The sequence below is a fragment of the Typopeltis vanoorti genome, chromosome 3 (genome assembly GCF_054136105.1).
Source record: "Typopeltis vanoorti isolate ZY-2024b chromosome 3, IOZ_Tvanoo_1.0, whole genome shotgun sequence".
NCBI classification, from domain to species: Eukaryota; Metazoa; Arthropoda; class Arachnida; order Uropygi; family Thelyphonidae; genus Typopeltis; species Typopeltis vanoorti.
In genome coordinates, this window is record NC_143551.1 from 140468330 (window position 1) to 140482503 (window position 14174).

At 34.6% G+C, this 14174-nt stretch overlaps 1 protein-coding gene and 1 pseudogene across 1 annotated transcript in view; one reads left to right on the forward strand and one right to left on the reverse strand.

Moving 5' to 3' along the window:
- Window positions 1-14174, reverse strand: part of LOC150108611 (tetratricopeptide repeat protein 37) — a 485241-nt gene that overhangs the window by 129176 nt on the left and 341891 nt on the right. Inside the window, exon 30 of the mRNA XM_090416072.1 lies at window positions 9593-9716. Coding sequence (XP_090272198.1) covers window positions 9593-9716 — 124 coding nt within the window. The remainder of the gene's footprint in view (window positions 1-9592; window positions 9717-14174) is intronic.
- On the forward strand, window positions 8724-8891 carry LOC150108612 (U2 spliceosomal RNA; annotated as a pseudogene).

Below are 14174 nucleotides of genomic sequence, written 5' to 3' on the forward strand. Positions count from 1 at the left end.
TCAATTTATAAGTGCTCTCTCCCAATATGCAATAAAAATACAGCAACTAAAAAATAAATTTTAGGGCTGCTTATGGGTTGTTGATGGACTAAACTCTTTCAGCCAATCTCACTTTCCTGTCAAGTGGCCTGTTTTTGCAAACAGGACTCTGGTTCAAACGAGTATTATCTTACAAGCATATCTTCCTTAGTTGGAGGAAATGCCAACTAGAATTCAGGTTTTCAAGAAATTTTTGTTGCTTTGTGATATACCATTACAACTCTGCTTATCAGATGCCTGGCTACTGTCATGTTTGGTCTCTCGTGGTGCATCCTGTTAGTAGGTATCTACCTGGATACTGAACAAATGAAGATAGGCTAACAATTTGGGATTTAGCCAACCAACTGTATTCTTATTGGTTTAATACAAAATGATATCACAACGTTTGAATTTCCTACCACTAGTTAAACATGTCTCTCCACCACCACCACCCAACTGTTTACCTCAGGAAACCAGGGCAAAAAAGCAAAAGTTAGCAAATGAATCAATTACCACCAGAAGAACTCAAGATTGATACAGCAACATAAGAGCAATGGAAAAGAAATGGAAGAAAAAGAACTAGAGAATTACTGGGTTGACAAAATTGGTTTCACCAAAACAAAGAAAAAAAAAACTGGAGAGATTCTTCTAAATAACCATTACAAGATGTTGTTTTCAGGCATAATAACCAGGGAAAGGAAGGAGTAGCTACAGTATTTAACACTAAACACTATGATACATTTCATGAATGGCAGGAAATATCTAGATGACTGAGTAGAACTCTCATAGTTGAGTGTTTCTATCTATAAAAAGGGAAATAAAACTGAATGTGTCTGGTATGGATGATTAGACACTGATTATTTATCATTCATGCTGATGTTAAGTGGAGAAAATGTACACCTACAGATAATAATTAACTAAATAAATGTATGTAGTTAATTAGATTATTAAGCCAATATTTTCTCTAAGACAAAATACTGGAATAAAGCAATATACTAAGCATGTGCATGCAGGCACACCACAAGAACAAGCAAGAACACAAACACAGACTGATTGCAAAAGGAAGACCAAGATGTAGATGGATTGATACAGTAAGAAGTGTCTTAGAAGACCAAAATATAAGATGATACTGAAGTCCTGACAGATAACAAATTAATCTGGAGGAAATTTTTCAAAAAGAAGTTAGTAGTGATATACACTTTTTATATAGTACTATCATAATATCCTGTGCATCCCATGAGGGCACAAATTAAGAATTTATGATGATGATGATAAAATATATAGATGACAGCAGATATATTCTTGTTTTTACTCTGTTACTTAAAGATATGGGGAAAAGCAAAGTATTATTATTATTCCTTGGGTAATGAAAGAGCTAATAATATGAAATGAATAATAAATTTTTGGAGGAATTCAGAACAGTTATCTGAAGCAAGATGGATGTGAACCTATTATGGGATGGGAGCTTCAATTTCATAAATAACAGAGGAATAAGTGATGTACTATATTAACTGTCACGTTGCTAAATCCACAATTTGTTCAGCTAAATCCCAAACTGCTAGCCCATCCTCATTTGTTCAGTATCCAGATAGATACCTAATGGGATGCACCATGAGATGTTGAGGATTGGAAATTAGGTCAGAAAGCACCAGTCAGTCCACCACGTTCCTTAAAAAGCTACATGGAGGTCTCTTACTAGTTATACAGCTTTGGCCCTTAAGCCCCCCCCCCCAACTTTAACAATTTTCATGTAGTAATATCATAATATCCTGTACACTCTCTGAGGGTACATGTCATGAATTTGATGATGATACATTAATTAACCAGAATCTCACCAGGATAGTGATCATTTGACCTTAGAAGGAAAAATTAAGACTAAGGAAAGAAATGATAATTATGATAAATGATGGAGTGGAATTTCAAAAATAACAACAACAACAACAAAAAAGAAGTATTAACTGGGAAACATTATTAAGATGATTAATCTGAAAAGTTTTTACATGTGTGTAAAAAAGGAAGTAAGAAAGAATATAACAGAAACTAATTAAGCATGACCAACAATACATTAATTTTGAATAGTTCAAATGGAGTTGTGAAAGAATTTAATGAGTATTTTTCATGTGTGCATATGAAAAAAAGTGGTCAGTTAAATAAGAAAACACTATTTGGGATGCAACATTCACTGAATGACATGATACACCAGGAGGATAATTGTGATTTCTTAAATGATTTGGCAACTGATACAGTTGAGCGTAAGGAAGGCATATCATCTTTGTGGTAAGAAGATGTATGTTAGATTAATTTATCCACTTCTGATCATCTTCAATGAATCACTGAAACTGAAAATAACACCTTTTGAATGGAAGTTTACAAGAGTTATTTCAATTTATAAGGATGCATCATTGTAGTAATGGAAAATTACAGAAAGCAGCAGGTATTACAGTTGATACTTCTAGCAAACTTTCTAATAATTTTTTCCAAATTAATCTGTTATTTATCAGGTCGTCAATATTGTCAAGCTCTTGCATTTCAAATTTCTAAGGTGCTACTAATTGCATCTCCCAATCTAGATCTTAATGTTCCTCTGGGTCACTTTCCTGACAATGACTTTGCTTTTGTAGCGTTCAACAATTCTGTTTAAAGACTATGCCACCTCAGATTACCTCTGCTTACACATCCTTGACACCAGCAGCATCAAGTTCCTTTCTAGTATCTTCATTTTTAATATGATTCTTCCATTGATGCTATTGGTTCATTCTTCTAATTTTACACATCTCTGGTCTCTGATATTTCATATCGAACTCAGCTTCAGATCCATAAGTTAAAACTGCCTTGAATGCTGCTAGTGGAATGTTTGGCTAATTTCTCTCTATTATCATCAATTTCCTGATATGTCCCGAAAGGGGTGTTTAGGTTACTATGACAGTACCAGATGATTTAGTTTACATTATTATTAATCTCCCATCAACAATTCCCTTCAAATCAGTTTAATACTTGTGAGCACTCCAATATTGTCATATCTAACATTTCATGCTTCTAAGTCTTTTGACGAAATGAATCCACCTACACATTGGTCTTCCTCCAGGTATTTCCTGCACATCTTGGCATCAAACACCTGTTTCACTACACATTTCTATTGGTCCATTTTGAATGGACCAACAGGAGGCGAATATACAGGCGCTTTGGCATGCATGCTTCCTATTAGGTTCAGCTAGGGCAACTCGTAGTATGGCAGCGAGTGTATTCCCGCAAGCTCTCAGGTCAATTTTCAATACAAAACTTTTATAGTTTCTGTATTCATCTCTGAAATTATGTTGGATTTAATATCCACTTAATTTATATCATTTTCATCACCAAATTGAAGCCTTTTGGCTCTTTATTTTAGTAAATTTCTCAACCTCTTTTCAAGTATGCTTGCATATATCTTACCTGGAATACTTAGTAGGGAAATCCTCTGTAATTCTCACTCAGTTTTATTATCTTTTTTATAGATGGGTATTATGAGAGCTCTACTCCAATCATTGGGAATTCGACCTTCTAAAAAGGTCCTCTGAATTATGCAGTGTGGCCACTGCAAAACTTTTATATCTCCATACTTAAGCATTTCTCGTTGAATATCATCCACTCCATCTGCATTTCCACATTTCAAGTTTTTGGCAACTTTTTCTACCTCAAGTATTGATATCTACTCCTCTTTGCATTCCTCTTGAAAGTTTTCTAGTATGCTTGATTTGTTTAACAGTCTTTCAAAGTAATTACTCCAGATATCTAGGATATCCTTATCTTCAATTTTCATTTTTGGTTCCTTTTACAGTACTCTTTCCTCCATTTCTAAGCTTCTTCCATAGCCTCCAGAACATTTTGCCACCTTCCTGATATTTATTTTCTATATTCTTACCAAAGTATTCCCAAGACTTTTGTTTAGCTACTTTTACATGCAGCTTAGCTCTCTTACATTTTCCCATGTATTCTTTTAGGGAATGTGCCGATTTATTTGCTAGGAACTTTTGGTATGCTTTCTTATTTTGCAGGATTGCTTCTTTAACTTCTTGTGCCCACGATGGTGTTCTTTATTATTCTTGCAAGCAACTTCACCAATACCTCCCTCGGTGAATCAATCAATGTCTTCTTCAGAGGTTGCCACTGAGACTCAAAGGTTTGGTTCTTATTTTCGATTTTTTCTTCAATAATGGTTGTAAAGTTGGGTCTACAATTTACTTGTAAAAGCTCCTTGACTTCTTTTCTTACATATAATTCTTTTCAATGTGATATCCATTTTTATCCTGCTTAATACTAAGTAATGGTCACTTCCAATTTCAAATCCTCTGTACACTTGTGTATCCTGAATGAGAATGAAGATATCACTATCAACAATTACATAGTCAATGAGGCTTTTCTTATTTCTTGTGCCTTCTCTCAATGTGAACATCTTTATGTTGAAACATAGTGTTAATAATGACTAGTTCTTGTCCTGAGCAGAAGGCAAGTAAATACTTACCATTATTATTAGCTTTTGCCATTTACTCCAAATTTTCCTAAAATGTTCCTATAAACCTGGTTAGATTCATTTCCTACTCTGCTGTTCAGATCTCCAACATGGATCACTTTTTCCATTTTCTTTGTCAGCTGCCTGTTCTAATGACAAAAAAATTCCTCCACTTTGGCAAGAACTTAGAAAACAAATATCAAGAAGGTGACAAGATATTCTGGATATTGTTGAAAAAGCTCAAAAATTGAGAAAAGAGTGCTGTAAAAGGAATTAGAGATGATAAAGGCGACATGGAAACTGGAGAAAAAGATATCCTTGATGTATGGAGTAATTACTGCAAAAAGTTGCTAAATGATGCAATCAGGAATACATCCATACTTGAAATAGAAAAAGCCATCTAAAGCCTGAAATGTGGAAAAGCAGCAGGAGTAGATGATTTCGACACCAGAAATGCTCAAGTAATGAGGTATAAAAGTCTTACAGTAACTGCACTATATAGTTCAGAAGGCCTAGACAGATGAACAAATTCCAGATGATTGGAGTAGACCTCTCATAGTACCCATATATATAAAAAGGGAAATAAAACTGAATTTGAGGTATTTCCCTACTGAGTGTTCTTAGTAAGATTTATGCAAGTATACTTGAGAAATGGTTGAGAAGGATTATGTGGAAGGGAAGCTTGGTGAAGGACAAGCTGGATTCAGGCAAAATAGAGGTTGTCTGTCAGGATCTGATTTTCACTTTACAACAAATAGTTGAGAAATCAAGGAAATATAATAAAGACCTGTAGTTAAGTTTTGTAGATCTGGAAAAAGCATAAGACAAGGTGCAAAGAGAAAAGCTATTTAAAACACTACAGTTGTATTGGTGTCAATGGGCATTATATCAAGCAATACTTAGTCTTATTTGAGTTGTAAGTCAGCAGTTAGAAATGAAGGAAGTACAGAAAAATGGTTTAATGCTAAATCTGGTGTCAGAGAAGGATGTACATTATCCCCTCTGATATTCGTTATCTGTATGGATCACATTATGAAGGAAGGTGGTATTAAACCTGATATAAAAATTGGAGACGTTAATCTCAGCTCTGTACTTTACGCAGATGATGTTTGACTTCTAAATAAATCCAGTACAAGTCTGCAAGATTCCTTGACTAAATTGAATATCTGTTCTAATTTATATGGAATAAGAGAGAAATTAATTAAAACACTAAATTAGCTATATACAAGACAGTATTCAAGCCAATTTTAACTTATGGATCTGAGAGCTGGGTTAGAAATAAAACACTTGACCAAAGAGTAGAGACTGCAATATGAGACTACTGAGAAAAATTAGGAGTGTGAACAGATGGCATCAATGGCAATATCATATTAAAAATGAGGATATTAGGAAAGAACTTGACATTGTTAGCATCCAGGAATGTGTTAACAGAACTAATCTCAGGCAATATGTTTGATTACTGCATAGATACAATTCCTTATTGTGTAACTGTTTTCCAGAACATCATGCAAAAAACATGAAAGTGAGCTATTTGAATAAGTTTGGAAACATTATACAAATGAGTGACTGAACAAACTTTAAACAGATGTGAACTGTCAAGGAAAGATTAGCAAAACAAGTGTTCTCTGCCAGTTTGCAGGAAAAAGACCCAGAGGAAGACCAAGATATAGGTGGACTGATACAGTAAAAAGTGCTTTAGGAGACAGAAATATTAGATCTGATAATTGTGGAGTCTTGACAGGTAATTTGGAAGAAAATTGTAGATGGGAAGTTAGTGGTGATGTAAGTTTTTCATGTAGTTCTACCATATCCTGTACACCCCTTGAGAGCACATGGCAGGAATATTATGATGATGAAATGCAATTTGGTTGGCTAAATCCCAAACTGTCAGTTCATCCTCATTTGTTCAGTACCCAGCAAACATCATGCACCACAAGAAGTAAGGATTAGTTTAGAAGTCCCAGTTTACTCTCTCTGCATTCCTTAAAGGCTAAGTGGATGAGGCTTTCACTTAGCTATGCTGAGAGCCAACTGGGGCAGCTCTCCTAATCCTTATATCTTGTGGTACATCATGTTAGCTGGGTATAACAAAACAAATATTTAAGTAAAAACAAAAACATAATTTTGTTATTATGATAAAGAGCCAAGAGGCTATTTTTCCAGCAGTGTAAATTAAGTTTAAGGGGATAATAAATCCCTCATTATTTTAAAGCTGGATACGAAACTTGGAGATCGAAATCTAAGCGTTTCATGCCGAAGAACTATCGGCAAATCCAGGCGTAAGTCAACACCTGGGTAGCACAACACTAGGGCAACTCGGAGCAAAGGTGGAACAAGCTCAATCATTATCCTTAATATTTTCTCATAATGCGCAGCTTCTAGGAGATGTATTCCATTATGAGAAGAGGTCACTACCCAGACCGGTTTTGACCTTTATTGAGGTCTCATCAGTGAGTAGGTAGACTTGGATAATATCAAGTTTAAGTGAACCGAACTTACATATACACCTATTAACAAACTGCAGGCTGGTGTGCCGATACACCGACCTGGCAATTCGTTAGTAGGGGTATATGTAAGTTTGGTTCACTTAAACCTTGGTATTATCCAGGTCTACCTACTCACTGATGAGACCTCAATAAAGGTCGAAACCGGTCTGGGTAGTGACCTCTCCTCATAATGTAAAACAGTAATACATCTCCTAGGGGCTGCGTTTTATATTATGAGAAAATATTAAGGATAGTGGTGGAGCTTGCTCCACCTTTGCTCCGAGTTGCACTAATGGTGTACTACCCAGGTGTTGACTTATGCTTGGACTCGCCGATAGTTTTTCGGCATGGAACTCTTAGATTTCGATCTCCGAGTTTCGTATCCGGCTTTAAAATAATGAGGGATTTATTATCCCCTTAACTTAATAATTTTGTTATGTTTTTTGTTTTTACTTTAATAATTTATAGAATCAATGGACAAAACTTTAAAGATAGCAGTGATAGGAAGTTGACACTGGCATCCCCCAGCACAGAGTGAAACCTACCCAAACTGAATGCACACGGTAAATAGTCAGACATCAGGGCTTCCCAACAGTGTATCAAAATTGACACACATGGGTAAATGTGATGATCTTAGCTATTTTGATTGTGGATGCCAGATAGGTCATTCTACTGCTCAAGTGGTAAGAACCCTAGGGTTCTTGATGGCAATCGTATCAAGGATCTACCGCAAGTATACCATCAACGGACATATCAGCACCCAGCGAGCAAGTGGTGGCCAACCACACACCATTGATGACTGTGGCTGATGTAGACTGTCCACGTTCATACAGACAAACCACAGAGCAATGGTGGCACAAATCACATACAGTTTCAATATTGGAGATCCAAGCAGAGTCAGCAAGCGAACAGTACAATATACCCTGCAAGGGTTATGGGAGCCGATGCCCCACACCTCCTGACAGCTCATCATTGTGGAATTGCTCCTTGCCAGGTGTCAGGACCATCAAAACTGAACCTCTGTAGAGTGGACCAGATTTGAACATCCAGTGGCCCACAAGGTTCCCGGATTTATATCTGATCGAATCTCTCTGGGATACCATAGAGCAAACCATGAAAATCCATTTATCTGGGACCAATAGCTAAGCTGCAGTTGTAGACAATGCTACAACATGCATGGCTGGAATTACCTCCAGCATCTGGTGGAGTCATCCTCAGAGAGTACAGGTTGTTTTTCATGCTAGAGGAGAACCAACATGCTATTAGGTAGGTATCTCTAATGTTTTGTCCATTGAGTGTACGTAGTAAAGAAAAATCAGTTTAATATCTTGGGAGCTAATGATGCCCCTTGTCAGATATTAAACTAAGAACAGATCTATAATAAATTTAGTTTAATCCTTTATCCAAGTGTGAGCAAACAAAGTTTGCGCCTGAAAGTATCTTCAGGACTGGGATAAGGTGGTGCAATCCCTTAATGCATAACATTAGACATATCCGCAACGAGATGTGTTTTGCATTATGGGAGATACTGAGATAGGAGTGTTAGTAGCTTGCTCCACCTTTGCAAGGAGTCGTCCTGGTGTTGCACCACCTTATCCCAGTCCTGAAGATACTTTCAGGTGCAAACTTTGTTTGCTCACACTTGGATAAAGGATTAAACTAAATTTATTATATTCTAACCAAGTGAAAAATAAACTTTCAACTTTTAAGAACAGATCTACACTTTTTTTTCCCATGTTTCTTAGCCTTTGGCTAAGATAAAAATGTATTATCTATTCTTATCAACTTAATATCTGATATTGGCCATAAGATATTAAACTGAATTTTGGAAGGCAGTGAAGTTTTTGAGGCATGACATGAGACTACCTTAGACACGAATTACCTAATATTGTAAAACCTCAGTTCCCTCAGGGTATAACTTCTCAGCCTTATATATTGCGTCTGTGTGCGTGCTGGGTTGAGATGCAAAATATATTTTTTATTGTGGGTCGTGGTCAGAAAAGTTTGAAAAGCACCAGTATAGCACACCTGTGGTATACTCTTCCCCTAATCAATGTAAAAAGTGCAAATGGTTTTTTTTTAAATATCTGGTCCCCACATGACCTATAGCACATTAGTGCCATGTGTGGGCAAGTGAATAGAAGAAAGGAAGAATCTGTTCACATTTTGCTTGAACTGAGGGTTATAATCTTTGGGGAAGGTAGAGAGGGGGAGACAAGACAGACTGTAAAAGGGTGTTCTTTAGCAGTGGCTCTTGTTTTAATGAATTTGGAGGAGAGTGGAGGAATAATAGTGGCCAATCCAGCAGAGCACTGTCCATGAAAGTATCTGTAGAAGAGGTCATTGCCCAGATGAAAAATCTTTTTATATTTTCCTAACAGGAAAATTCTACATATGAAAGTATAATATACATCTTATAGACAACAATGATGGGACAAAGTCTTTTAGTCCCTGAAATTTAAAGATTTAATGTATTGTAAAGTGTACCTGTGACATTTGACTACACATTCAATCAGATAAAAAACAGATATTTAAGCAGCATCTGTTTTCAAACTGCAAGGCTCCATTTTGGATATAAATATAATTTTTAAAATATACCTACCTTTGAAAAAGCAAAGGCTTTGATGCTTCCAATCCCTGCATTTTTTTTGCAACAAAGGCCATTGCAACAAGGATGTTTGATTTATCCTCTGTGCTTTCTGTCATTTGTGAAGCTTGATGAAACACTGCAAAAATGGAATAAAAAATCATAGTCACACTGTGTATACTATAACAATTCAATACAGCTACTATTTAACTGCTAATTTCTTATTTCTTTCTTTCTCCCACTAACTGATCTCATATATAAGGATCTGATTTGATCAGCTCTTACTTTTCTATCTTCTATAGCATTCTTAACTTGCACATTGATCACCTGTATTCTAGCATTCCCTTATTTGTCTTTTCTTGCTATTTTTACATCAAATAAGTATTTTGACAATTTCTGCATTACACTGGTGCCACCTGTCCATTCTGGCAATTTTCCTTAAGCCTCCATATGCTCATCAACTATTTTATTTCTGATCTGATTCTCAGATTTCATGTGAGACTGGTGTTTTGGCTGATTTCTTTCTTGTTCCATGTATGTATTCAACTGGCTCCCCACCATACAAATCTTACTTATTCTAGCATAGTATCTTCTTCATTTCCACTCGAGTAGGGTTACTGCAGCAGCAGATCAACCTCCTCCACTCAGTTCTGTCCAAGGCCATTTTATCTTCTAGTCTGTGGTCTCGGAAGGCTCCCCTCTCAAGCTGTCCAGCTATCATTGTTTAGGTCTACCCTTACTTCTTTTGCCCGGTGGCTTCATCTCCAGCACTATCCTTCCCACATAGCTTTTGTCTCACTGCATATCATAACATGACCAAACCACCTCAGCTTTGATTCCCTAATCTTCCCAGATACTTGGGTTACTTTCAATGTTCCCCTGATCAGTGACTTTTTTGATCTTGTCCAATATTGTTACACCACTTACAAGTCTCAGCATTCTCAATTCAGTTATGTCCATTCCCTTCTCCCATCTCTTGGTCATCTGCCAGGTCTCACTGCTATACATCTGTGCAGGTCTTACTACCAATTTGTAGATCTTTCCTTTTAATTTGCTAACCACTTTAATATCTCACAAGATACCTGAAACCTTTTTTCCATTATAATATAGTATAGCATATATTTCCAAATATAATTTACCAATTTAACTAAAAAATTGTCTATAAAAACTAAAATGTACTATTACCTATTCTATAGGTAATGGTATATTTCATTATTGTACATAGGTTCATTACCAAGAATACACAACATTTTTCTGCTCATCTTTTTTTTATTTATGAAAACAACATATTTTCAGAGCAGAGAGAAAAAAAATCTGAACTTATACGTTGATATCTCATTTAATACTACTTTCATGTGGTTCTTAGAGATCCTAAATATCAGACATTTTTAGATCTGGAATTCATTTCCTAGCTTTTTCATTAAGTCAGAGGTCCTTTCTAATGTCTCAAAAAAATTCCACTACTTTTTCTAGATACATTCAGTGGGATCGTAGGCATAATCTGACTGTCCAATTTTTCATTTTGTTCACACGACTCTACTTGAAACTACCTCCAATTCAAGTAACTGGTTTATTCTTAGTATTTTCAACAGTTCAATAGTTTTCGACATTTTTGCAGAAATTAATTTTTTTGTTTAAAATTAAATTTGCTTTCTAAAATTTTACTATCTGTATATAGTTACTGTCAACTTATTATTAATCAATATTCCATAAAGTAAAACATAAATTAATAATAATTTTACGAAAACAAATGACATTTACTGTTCTCTGGACTTCTAGTATCAAGACTACATATTTTTAATAATGAGAGACTAATTTTATTAAAATAACTATAAAACCTGACAAGTTTCATATTATCATCAGGGGAGCACAAGTGGTGTACTAATATATATATATATATATATATATATATATATATATATATATATATATATATATATATAAACTAGAAATAATAATTACACATAAAACATTTTTCACAAACTTCAACAATCTAGTACATATCATCACTTCGCATCAGACATTTTCTGTCCACTGCAGGATGAAGGCCTCTCCGAAAGTCCTCCATTTAGTCCTATCTTGAGCTTTTCTCTAGTACTCACTGCCATATTTCTGGGATACCATTCAGATATCAACTTTGTCCATTTTTGAGTCTTACTTCTTGAAATACAATATAACTTGTCCATTGTCATGTGGATCTTTTAATGGCAGTTACAATGTCTCTCACCATAGTCTGAGCTCTGATCCAAATATTGTGCTTTCTATCTTGAATGGTAATATCATGTAGTGATCTTTCCATTTTCCTCTGGATAGTTCCCGACTTAGTCAATTTTTTAGTCCAAGTGCATGCTTCACTTTCATGTGTCTTGGCCAGAAGAATGCAAATGTCAAATATTTTTCTTTTAAAGCAGATTGGGACATCTCCTTTGAATGCTTCACAGTATTTTCCAAAGGCTATCCAACAAAGCTACACTCTATGTATAATTTTTTCTTCACAACCCCCTTCCTACTGTGATCATATGAAGTCTTACTTCTTGAAGTATAACTTGTCCATTGCCATTTGGATCTTTTAATGACAGTTACAATCAGGGCCGGCTCTACCGATGGTACAACATGTGCATTTGCATGGAGCAGCAAAATTAGCCTAACCTATACAAAAAATAAATCACAAAAAAGTTATTTATTCCTTCTCTGTTGAAACCAGACTTCAGGATGTCATTAGTTAAATTTTTACATAATAAAACTTCATTGCACTCTCAATGTCAGACAACATGACAATAGCAGAACACCTTCTATCTTGCATTTATTTCCAATTCCATTGTTGGTCATGAGTTGACCTTGATCTGAGGTTAAAATACATGCATATTTATTAAGTAACATATTCTTAATGAATATAGAATTATAAGATTAGATTATATATAAAATTTCAGAATGATTGAATTAATTTGAAATTTTGTATGACGTGACAATGGTCGTTATTCTGTCTTCCATGTGAGATTTCCATTGTTTCTTATTTATGAGTGAGAATCCGACCAGTCCGCAGTGCAGTGTAAACATTGATGTGATGACCGTGTCTTTTCGTGTTTTACACTGGGGTGAGCCCAGGAAATGTAGCCGGTTCTGAAGTAATCTTCAACGATACTTTAAATGCAAATGCTCTCTTTTACCAAGCAGCGAGCGTAGTCTTTCAAAACAAAAGCTTATTAAAACTTATTTACATTCTACAATGGCTGAAACTCAATTGAAAATTCTTACCATGATTTCATTCGAACATGAAATCAGTCAGAAATCAGACTACATTGGCCTTATTTGTGATTTTGTGGATATGAAAACAAAAAAAGTTAATTTTCAACAGTGAAAATGTAAATTAACTTATGTTAAGACATGACACGTATTCTAAAATCTAAATAAAAATTATATTTACTATAGTTATGTGTTTGTGATTTAGCAGTTCTTCATTCTACATGACGTGATGAGCATTACTTACATGGAAATTAATAGTAATACATTATTTTCTTTCTTTCTTTCTTTTAACTATTTAAAGGCATTCAGAAAATATACTTGTCATGTAAAAAAATAAATTACCTTCGTGACAAAAATTAAAATTTTAGTAAAAAATAAAAAAATACATTTCTCTTATTATTATAAAGGAATCTAATGATCAATGATTTTTTGCATTTTTTATGAAAATAATGTATGCGAAGCAAATAAAATACCATTGCATGCAATTTAAATGAGAATTTAAATTGTGTGTTCTTGTGAGAACTGTGCAAACGGTGCCTAATTATCCCCAGAAAATAATGAAAACTCTACGAAAAACTTTTTAAAAAAAGATCGTGCAATGCGCTCCTAATTTGTAGTGTTTTTTTAGCAAGTTGAATCCGATTTTTTTATAAACCATAATTGTACCAAATTACAATACTTTTTTCTATGTTCATGGATTTTTCATGGTTTTTAAAAAACAATATTTTTTTTTAGATTGCATTGATAGTATGTGATATTAATGAATTTTGGAGCAATAAAATTATTGATTTTTCAAATAAATTAACTTTTAATAATTGCCAATTTGTTATAATTTAATTAAAATTTACAGCAAGTGTGCATTTACTCTGACAAGTATACTTTTCTTCGCTTGATTTTAATTACCCATGAAGATGCACATTTTCAGAACAAAATTTCACCGTTAAAGAGTTAATTGTCTGTCTCTTTGTGTAAAAATATAGTTTATGATCATTTTTCATTAACTTATGAATTTTCATTAGCTAATGCTACTATTTCGAATTTATGATCAGACATGTTGAAGCTTAGCTTAACATCATGGCTTTTAAGACGTCATTAAGAGTTTTTTTAGGGAGAAGGGGTGGCAAAATTCATAGGACCAGCCCTGGTTTCAATGCCTCTCCCCACAGTCTGAGCTCTGAACCAAATATTGTGCTTTCAATCTTGAATGGTAATATTATGTAGTGATCTTTCCATTTTCTTCTGGATAGTCCTCAACTTAGTCAATTATTTAGTCCCAGTGCATGCTTCACTTTCATGTGTCATGACCAGAAGTATGCAAATGTCGAATATTTTTCTTTTAAAGCAGATTGGAACA